The sequence below is a fragment of the Mus pahari genome, chromosome 5 (assembly GCF_900095145.1).
Source record: "Mus pahari chromosome 5, PAHARI_EIJ_v1.1, whole genome shotgun sequence".
NCBI classification, from domain to species: domain Eukaryota; kingdom Metazoa; phylum Chordata; class Mammalia; order Rodentia; family Muridae; genus Mus; species Mus pahari.
This window is the reverse complement of record NC_034594.1, coordinates 144,421,433-144,432,227: the sequence shown is the minus strand read 5'-3', so window position 1 is coordinate 144,432,227 and position 10,795 is coordinate 144,421,433. Positions and strand designations below refer to the sequence as shown.

Here is a 10,795-nt window from a genome sequence, read left to right as displayed (position 1 = left end):
TTGGTGGCCTTTTTATCTTGTTGACAGTGTCTTTTGCCTTACAGAAGCTTTGCAATTTTATGAGGTCCCATTTGTCAATTCTTGATTTTATAGCATAAGCCATTGGTGTTCTGTTGAGAAATTTTTCCCTGTGCCCATATCTTCGAGGCTTTTCCCCACTTTCTCCTCTATCAATTTCAGTGTCTCTGGTTTTATGTGGAGTAGACGTGCATCTCTAATCACTCTTTATATCACTTCCTAATAAGGTCATCCAATTTTGTATATATCAAAAGATTAACCCACTGGTGAAGTTAGAACCATTGTAATGGATCACTTCCCAAAGGCCATTAGGTCAAAACTAAGATTTTATCATATGAAATTTATGGGTTGGAACAGATATGCCATATTCAAACTACAACTCATGGTAAAGTCTGTTTGCAGTGATCTTTTGTAAGTTCTGAGGAAGAGGGAATTTGGAGCAGAGATCACAGGATGTCATTAATATGGATGGAGGAGTGGACAGACGCTCTGTAAGAGGCAGCCTTCATCCTTTTTTCGTTAAGCTGGAGTACTTGTGGAGCAACAGATCATTCCATGTATCAGATGGTGACCTGTGTTTTATCAGACAATATATTGTGTGTCTATAGGTGGACTTTACAAATACACATTCCATGAATAAGTACTTGCCAAAAGCTGCTATTGGGAGCAGACAACAGAGATGGTTAGAAAAGAGAATTTAAAAGGATACACACATAGGAAGATGTCAGGAAATCACCTGGATTCGAGAACCTGATGGGTTAGGAAGTCTCTAACTGGATAGAGGAATATTTCTTGTGGCTCTTCTTATAGTCTATGAAGAACATATACCATCTCCCTGGGGCTTATCAAGCTACACAGTCTCCTGTCACAGAGGTCACCATCATCCGTGTCCCACCAGATTAAACCTCAGTCATTGTCTTCTCATTCTTTCTCTTCCTCTGAATGCCATATAGGCCATGGGCACTTCACCTCAGAGCACCTGTGTGCTCTCTTCTCTTTGCTCACCAGATTCTCCACACTCCTTTACCTTATGTAGGACTAGTCACCAACATTGTCCCATCAAAAAGAGTTATCCTGACTGTCACTGCTCTAGAGGCAGTGGGGCCTAGGAGAACAAGAGCCTCAAAATGAGGCAGACTAAAGCCTCATACAACAGCTAACTTCGTTCAGGGTCTCAGATAATTTTTATTCTGAGCTTTAAGAAAGGTCCTCATATAAGCAATACTCACATGAGTTCAAACTACATACAATCACAAGGACAAGCCATGCATGACTGAATGACAAGAGCTAAGGCAATGGGTTCCTCAACTTTGCAGTAACTCTGGTGATAAGACTGACCTCATGACTAAATAATCCAATACCTGTGGGCTGGCATAAATTGTTTCTTAAGTACAAATTGAGGACAAGGCTGGAGGATGACTCAGTGTGTCACGTAATTGCTTTGTAAGCATCATGACCTGAATTCAGATCTCTAGTCCACATCTATATTTCCAGCATCATGGGAGGCTTGGGGTGGGGAAGAGACAGGCAGATTCCTGAAATCTCATTGGCCAGCCAACCTAGCTGAGTCAGAGAACTCCAGGTTCAATGAGAGAACCTGTCTTAAAAAAATAAGGTGGAGAACAATTAAGGAAGACATTGACTGTTGACCTCTGACCTCCTAATGCAGGTGCACACACATGCCCCAAACAAACAAACATTGTTGAAGGAGCTAAAATAATACTATAGACCACTTGAAGGAAATAAAGAAGTGTTTGTATATCAGAGTGAGGCAGGGTGGGGGTGGGAGGAGGATGTAACAGAGAGAGAGAGAGAGAGAGAGGAAGTAGGGAGGGTTGAACTGTTGCTTAACACCCACTGCTACCCTTTGTTTCTTCATGAGTCTTTAAATAAGTATTTCTTGTTCTTGTTCATTTTGGGGGAGATGGGGCAGTAGCTGAACGACTTTTTTTTTTTTTTTTTTTCTCCATCCCATAATTAACAGTGTGGTTAGAAGCTCCCTCTGTATCTGAGATCTGGAAGGATTAACAGAGATAGCTTTAGTATGCAACACTGAAAGAAGAGTTATAATTAGTCAAAAGAGGCCAAGAGAGTTTTGAGAGCAACAAGGAAGGAAGGAAGGGGCTGGGCAGCAGAAATCCTATGTCACTCTCCATCCATTATAGAAACTCCTGGGTCATACTTGTTTTGTTTTGTTTTGTGTTTTAGAAACCTACAACACTCTACAACACTCTACAGAGGTGTGGTGTAGCTTTATTAGTGTTTTTTTTTTATATTAGCATATACTTTAAGTATGAATAAAACAAAACTCACTTGACATCTGAATGTCTATGTATCAATGTTTTCATCTGAAAATGTGTTTTTTAATTCTATTCATCTTATAGAGCATCATGGGATGAAACAAAGTAATAATTGATGTGGAGGACTTAGAATTATGTCAGACAAATAGTGATTGCTTCATATGTGGTTAATTCTTGCTGTTATTGGTGGGAGACAGGAGAAAAGATCAACGGACAAAGGTTGACTAGATAGATGCAGGAATGGGAGGAATAAAAGAAAATAATCAGAAGAATACAGGAAAGACTTGTAGAAAGAACAAGCAAGAAGCAATGTGGTAGACTTCTCTGTCTTGTAACCCTGGAAACTAACTGGCCCTAGGGCACACTGAAGGCAGTCAGAGTTCACAAAACCACGAGATAGTTGAATCAGATCATAAGACTGTAAGTCTTGGTTTTGAAAAAGCTTTTCCAGCACAAAGAAGTCATGAGTTCATTGTCTCCAACTTCCCTGGTATCAGTGAGTTCAGGGAAATAGAGAGAGTTCTACATACAGTTCTCCTCAACCCACTGTTCCGCTGCTCTGATGCTTGGGAGGGGTAGAAAAGCAGTATGGAACTCCATGTTCAGCACTGCATAGAAGGGGCCACTCCACCAGGGATGGCAGCAGGAGAATCTAGAGCACATTGTACCCTTGGGAAGTATCTGTAATGATCCTTAAGAGGGGAAACATGGGTACACTTAGGGCTATGAGTACTTCTGACTTCTTTGGGAAAAGTCCCCGTTTATCATTTTGAGGATCCCTGACAAAATGAGTATCTCATCCCTGGTTTCCTTTTAGAACCCTAACACCCTGTACTCAAACTCAAACTGCCACCATGTTTCTGCCTGTTTATCTCACTTGGACTATTACACAAACAACAAAGTCCTGCCTAGGATCTCTGTACAACAGAGCCAGGACCCTTCCCAATAAACACGAAACACAAGTGTAAAACACAGCAATAGAAGTAGCTAATATACATGGTTTTGAGACATGCTCTCACTACGTATGGAGGGCTGGCCTGGAACTCCCTCTGTAGACCAGAATGGTCTGGAGTTCCTCTGTCTCTGCCTCCCAAGTAAAAGGACTGAAGGTGTATACCACTACACTAGGCTAATATTTTTTCAAAAACTTACTATATTTGGACACACACACACACACACACACACACACACACGTTCCACCACCACCAAGAATGCCAATAACAAAAACAAAATAACAGGAATCAACAATCATTGATTGCTGACATATCTCAATATCACTGATCTCACTTCTCCCCATAAAAACACACGGGCTAATAGAATGAATGTGAAAACAGGATCTACCCTTCCGCTGCATCCAAGAAATGAAGAAATGGTTCTCTCTCTCTATATATAAATCAATACATGTAGTGTACCATATAAAAAAGTGAATGAAACAAAACCATATGATCATCTCATTAGATGCAGGGAAAGCCATTCATAAAAGGCTTCATGAAAAAAGTCCTGGAGAGATTAAAGATACAAGAGACAGACATGAACATTAAAAAAGGCAGTTTTCCAACAAGCCCATAGCCACCATCAAATTAAGTGGAGAGAAACTCAAACCAATTCCACTAAAATCAGGAACTAGGCAAGCTTGTCCACTCTCTCTATACCTAAGCAACAAGTTACTGAAGGAGATGAAGGGGCTAAAAATTGATAAGAAAGAAGTCAAAGTATCATTATCTACAGATGACATGGTAGCATTCATAAGTGACCCTAAAAATTTGACCTGAAAAATTCTACAACTGATAAATACTTTCACTGTTGTAGCCAGATACATAATTAACTCATAAAAATCATAGCCAACCTATATGCAAACTACAAATGAGCTAAGGAAAAAAAAATCTGGGAAACAACACCTTTCACAGTAGGCTCAAATTATATAAAATATCTTGTGTTAACTCTAACTAAGCAAGTGAAAGACTTGTAAAATAAAAACTTTGTCTTTCAAGAAAGAAATAGAAGCAAATATCAGAAGATGGAAAGATCTTCTATGCTCATAGATCAGTAGGATTAACATTGGAGAGAGAGAGAGAGAGAGAGAGAGAGAGAGAGAGAGAGAGAGAGAGAGAGAGAAAGAAAGAGAGAGAGAGAATCCTATCTAAAGCATTCAACAAAGTCAATTCAGTCCTCATTAAAAATTCAAAACAATTCTTCAAAGATCTTGAAAGGACAATTCTCAATTTCATATGGAAATAAAACCCCAGAATAGCTATAGAATTTTGAACAACAAAAAAAAATTGCTGGAGGTCTCACCATTGCTGATTTCACGAAATATTACAAAGCTATAGTAAAAACAATTAGCATGGTAATGACATAAAAACAGACAAATTGGTCAGTGGAGTTGAAAGGAAACCCAGACATAAATCCGCAGGCCTATGGATACTTCTTTTTAACAATAAAGAAGCCAGAAACACACATTGGAAAACAGCGTCTTCAACAAATAGAAGTCTACGTGTAAAAGAATACAAAGACATCCATACTTTTGTTAATAAATAAAACTCAAATGCAAGTGGATCAAAGACTTTAACATAAAAACTGATAAGAGAGAAAGTTGGGGCACACTCTTGTACTCATTGACACAGGAGAAGAATTCTTGATCAGAACACTGAGGTGCAGGCAGAAAGAACGACAATAAATGGAACTTCTTGAAACTGAAAAGCTTCTGTAAGGCAGAGCACACTGTCATTTGGACAAAATGGCAACCTACAGAATGGGAAAAGATGATTTTACCAACTCTACATTTGATAGAGGACTAATATCTAAAATACGTAAAGAACTCAAGAAGCTAGATATCAAGAATCTAAATAACCCAATTTAAAAATAGAGGTACAGATCTAAACAGAGAATTCTCAATAGAGAAAATGCAAGTGGCTGAGAAATACTTAGAGACATGTTCAGCATCCTTAGCCATCAGGGAAATGCAAACCAAAATTATTTTGAGATTTTATTTCATATCCTGTCAGATTGGCTAAGATCAATAACACAAGTAACAACTCATTTTGGCAAAGATGTGGATTAAGGGAAACACTCATTCGTTGCTGGTGGGAGTGCAAATTTGTAAGTCACTATGTATATTGACATAGCCATTCCCCAGAAAGTTGAGACTCAGTCTACCCCAAGACCCACCTATGCCACTCTTGGGCACATACCCAAAAGATGTGTCATATGACTGCAGGCACACGTTCTTAACCATGTTCATTGATTGCTCTGTTCATTATAGCCCCAAACTAGGAACAATCTAGACATCTCTTCACAGAAGAATGAGTAAAGACTCTATGGTGCATTCACACAATGAAATATTACTTAGCTCTTTAAAAAATTGACATAATGAAATTTTCAGGCAAATGGATGGAAAAAAAATCATCCTAGGTGAGGTAACCCAAACCCAGAAAGGTAAGTATGATACATATTCACTTATATGTGGATGTTAGCCATTAAATACAGGTTTACCAACCTACATTCCATAGGCCCATAGGGGTTAGGAATAGAGGAAGGAAAAGGGAGACCCATGGATATCCCTGGAAGGGGTAATAGAATAAATATCATGGATGGACTGAGGACAGGAGGGAACGGGAACATGAGGGGAGGAACAGATGGGGAGATAGGGTTGAAGGAGAGAATGTAGGGAGAATCACNTGGGATTGAGGGGCATTTATGGATGACATGGAAACCCAGTGCAGTGGAAATTCTCCTAAAAATGTGAAAACAATTCTAATGAGGTCCTTTAATGATTGGGGAGATAGAGCCCCATCTGTCCATCTCTTGTCACCAAAGGAAGTTTCCACTACCAAGGTTGGGTTGCACTTCATTGAGTTGTTGGCCAAGAGAGTCTCGTGGAAATCCCCAAATGACCTAAGCTGTTGCTAAGACTATGGGTCGCTCTCAACAAACTGACAGTGGGACCCCATTGCTGAGGACAACACCCACACAGCTCATTTAACACGGAGAAGTTGGGTTGGTGCCTACATGGACCATTTACCCCTGTGTTCCAGTGTCTCTGGTGTGGGAAGCTTTCCAAAAGAGAAACTAAACACCAACCCAACCACAAAACCTTTGAGGTAGAGTCTGTCCTGCATGCAAGATCTGCTAAGACGACAGTAGCCCAGAACTTGTGGCTGTAACCAACCAATGTCTCATTTGACTTAATTAAGCCCTGATTTATGAGATGGAACCCATACCTGATACTGCTTTGGTTATCCAGAGACTAGACAGCCCAGAGACCCGGGGTAAAACCAAACACTACTGGTCTTAAAACAAACAAACAAAAAGTATCAAAAAAATGACTTCTGCTGATATTCTGCTATACTCATAGATCAGTGACATTTCCAGTCATCATCAGAGAGGCTTTCTGCTGTAGCAGACAGGAACAGATAGAGACCCACAGCCAGACATTATATGGAGAGAGTCCATCAAAGCTCAGGGGACCCCACAGAATAGGAGGCAGAAAGAGTATAAGAGCCAGAAGTGGTGGAGGGAACCAGGCCCTCTGAGTCAAATAATCAGGGCTTATATGAACTCAGGTTGAAACAGCAAGCACAGGACCCACGAGGTTCTGCACTTGGTTTTAGCTTAGTGTTTTTTGGGACTCCTGATCATGTGAATGAGTGTGTCTTGTGCCTGCTCTTGGGCTTTTTAGTTGGACTGTATTGTCCGGCCTCAGTGTGATGGTTTTGTTTCATCATATTATATTTTATTTTGACGTTTTTTTTTTGTTGTTGTTGTTGTTGTTATTTAGAAGCCGGTTCTTTTCTAATGAGGGACAGAAAGGGAGTGGATCTAGACGGAAGGGGAGGTGGAGAGGCACTGGGAGGAGTTTAGGGAGGGGAAACTGTAACCAGGACATATGGTATGAAAAACTTCTATTTTCAACAAATGGGGTCAAAGAAATGAAAATGAACTGTTGGTTCATAGCCTACTTGCTAGTGTTTTACATAATGTGACTCCAGTGAGAGCATTACTTAATTAATTAACTAGCTAATAAATATTTATTAAGTGCCTACTATGTCCCAGACATAGGCAGATAACACCAGTTAAGACGAGAGAATAAACAGATGGAAATACAAAAGGAAAATCAAACTGAAATGATGCTGGAAACCAAAAACTTAACCAAATAAACAGTGCAGCCACCCAAAGGGCAAGAGGAAGAGGAGAGACCAGGAGTCGGGGCATAGCTAGGAAAGAGGACAGCAAGTGAAAGATGACAGGCTTAATGCGATGAAGCACATTGCTTGGGTCTTAAGTTCTCACTCCAGTTCAGTAGGTTGAGTACAATATGAACAGAAAGCCCAGGAAGTTCTGCTGAAACTTGATCCAAGGGACACGTCCCTGCCCTCCCGTGTGTATTTTCTAAAAAGTTATGACATAATAGGACTTGAATCCTAGCAAAGTTCAGAACTCACAGGTTTGCAGGCAAAGGAAGCAGATCCACAGATGGCGCTGGGCCATGTCCAGTCAGACCCCAGTCTTCTGAGGAAAAAGAACTCGCGTGGTAGCTGCTTTCACTTCAGTGTGGTGTTTCCGGAGCTGCAGGGAGGAAGTGTGAGCTGATTAAGATGTGTTACTTCTTAACCTACTTACTAGTGTTTTCCATTGTACAACAACAGTGCCTGTTAATTATTAATTATCCAACAAACATGTATTAAGTGCCTACTATGTGCCAGACATATCATGGATGTCGATCAGTAGCTATAAAGTAACTGGCTGATTTCCCTTTGTGGAGTTTATATCCTCTATAGAGGGATTGATAATTACACAGGAAATTTCAGTAAATGGTGATATATGCTGCAGCAGGAAGAAAGGCAGGGCCTCTGAGGGTGGAGGCATGTCCTCCAGGCTAGGGTGAGTTGGGGAGATTTCTGAAAGGAATTGACAATATAGCTGAGAAAATATGCAGAATGAATTAGTAATTTTAGGCAAAGGCTTGATTGTATTTTGAGTCACAAGAATAAGCCATATTCTTTGAGTTCAGCGTCTCCATGCTTGCATCCTTTGCCTCCTGCCCTCTGGTCCCATAAAGTCAGCACCTGCGATGCCGGAGATTGCTGTGTCCCTCCCTCTGACCCACCGTCACCTAGTTAAGTCTCCCACTCACAAATCAGCACCAATTATCTCTGCAACTGAACTGCACGAAGCCCTTAGTGAGACAAGACCAGCTAAGCTGAGCACACCAAGACCCACTCTGAACTCCCAGTACAGGTACGTCAGATTCCACAAGGCAGACACACATTTCCAGATAGAAAGCCAAAGATGGATCTGAAGTCAGAGCCAGAGCCAAACTAGATCCAGAGGAGACCTTACCAGAGCAGAAATCAGATTCCAACCCAGAGCTGGTCCAGAAAGGTGTTCACCATTAGAGAGAACAGGAAGGAGTGGTCAGTCACAGAGGAACTCCAAGCACTGAGACGGGTTTGTAGGAACCAGAAAAGGAACATGAGAGACGCCACAAGCCATCCAGCAGTAAATGGGCCGATTCCTGGTAGTGACTGTTGCTGAAGATGGTACCCTGCCCTCAGAGGAGGACTAGAGAGACAGAGCTTAGTACTCTAAGCACAGAGAGAAATGGCAGCTCGGCTNTACCACAACCCTCTGGAACACTGCAAACACTCAACGAAACAAGAAAATTGAGTCAAGGGAAACTGACCTTGACACCTGAGCTGAGAGCTCCACGGTAAAATCACATATTACAGACACACAGACACACACAGACACACACACACACAGAGACACACACACACAGAGACACACAGACATACAGTCAGACACACAGACAGATACACACAGACACACACACAGATACACACACACAGACAAACACACACATACAGACGGACAAACACACACAGACACACAAATACACAGACACACACACAGACACAGACACACACAGAGACACACAGACACAGACATACACAGAGACACCACACACACACACAGACACACAGAGACACAAACACAGACATATAGACACAGACATACATAGACAGACACACACATACACAGACACACACACAGACATACACACAGAGACACACAGACAGACAGAAACACAGAGACACACACACCACACACAGACAGACACACACACACACACATAGAGACACACAGACACAGACACACACACAGACCCAGACACACACCCAGACACAGATACACACACCCAGAGACACACAGACAGGCACAGACACACACACACAGACACACACAAACACAAACTAAAATAACTTGTGTTGGAGAGATGGCTCAGTGGTTAGCACTGTTCCCACTTCCAGAGGACCTGGTTTTGATTTCCAGCACCTACAACTGTCTGTAACTCTCATTTCAGGTGATCAAACTCTCTCTTCTGACCTCAGAAGGCACTGCACACATGTGGTGCACCGACATACATGCAAATAACCATACCTATAAAACAAAAAGAAACAGAACCTGTCTCTTCCTTAAACTACACACTCCCGCAAGTAGTGACTCTTATTTGAAGTGACTTAGAAATAAACTTCAATAGAGTGATTACGAATATGTTCTCATTTCCTTGACATGTTCAAAGGTATGAAGGCCCGCTTAAAGAAATAACAGCAGACATGAATAAAATCTTAATGATATAGGAAGCTAATTGTTAGATATGAAAGTGGAATTAAATAAAGAGATAGAAATAGGAAATAAAAATCAAACTGAATTGGTGCTGAAAATGAAAAGCTTAAGAAAATTAAATGTGCAGTGTAATGCCTCCACAACTAAATGCATCATGAGGAGAAAGTAACAGGGATCGGTGACATAGTAAGGAACATAGTAGGTCAAAGACAGTGACTGGATTAATAAATAACTGTGTAAAATGTGTGTTATTCTTCTGACAACATGGAAAGAGCAAATTTATGAATTATGGAGTAGAAGAAGTTGAATTGCATCCCAAATGTATAAAAAATATTTTCCACACAACCATAGTGAAAATAGTTCCACATTTAGGGAAATAGTACAAAAGGTACACAGAACGCCAAACAGGCATGAATAGAAGAAATGTTTCCTCCATGTTATATCACAGTCAAAACACTCAATACATACCAAAGATGGGGTATTGGAGTTTGCAATACACAGAAGGAATTAAAGAAGATACCAGGAGATGGTAAAAACTATTTTTTAAAAATTATTTTATTTTTAATTTTTTTTTTACATTCTATATTACATTCCCTATACCGCACCTCTACCCTCCAACTGCTCCATATCCCACACCTCCTCCCTACCCCACCCAGTGTTTGAGATCTCAGGGTTGCAGATTAATTGAGACTGCTGGTCCTTCTCTAGGATGGCTCTTCTCCTCAGCTTCTTTCAGCCTTCACTATTTCAACAACATGAGTCAACTGCTTCTGTCCGTTGGTTGAGTGCAAATATCTGCATCTGACTCTTTCAGCTGCTTGTTGGGTCTTTAGGAGGGCAGTCATGGCGGA

General features: G+C 40.9%; 1 protein-coding gene across 1 annotated transcript in view; it reads right to left on the bottom strand.

Moving 5' to 3' along the window:
- Positions 1-8,720, bottom strand: part of LOC115064028 (SLAM family member 5-like) — a 35,210-nt gene extending 26,490 nt beyond the window's left edge. Inside the window, 2 exon segments of the mRNA XM_029538705.1 lie at positions 7,760-7,883; positions 8,658-8,720. Of these exon segments, the coding sequence (XP_029394565.1) occupies positions 7,760-7,805 (46 nt within the window). The 5' untranslated portion in view covers positions 7,806-7,883; positions 8,658-8,720.
- Between the last annotated feature and the right edge of the window lie 2,075 nt (positions 8,721-10,795).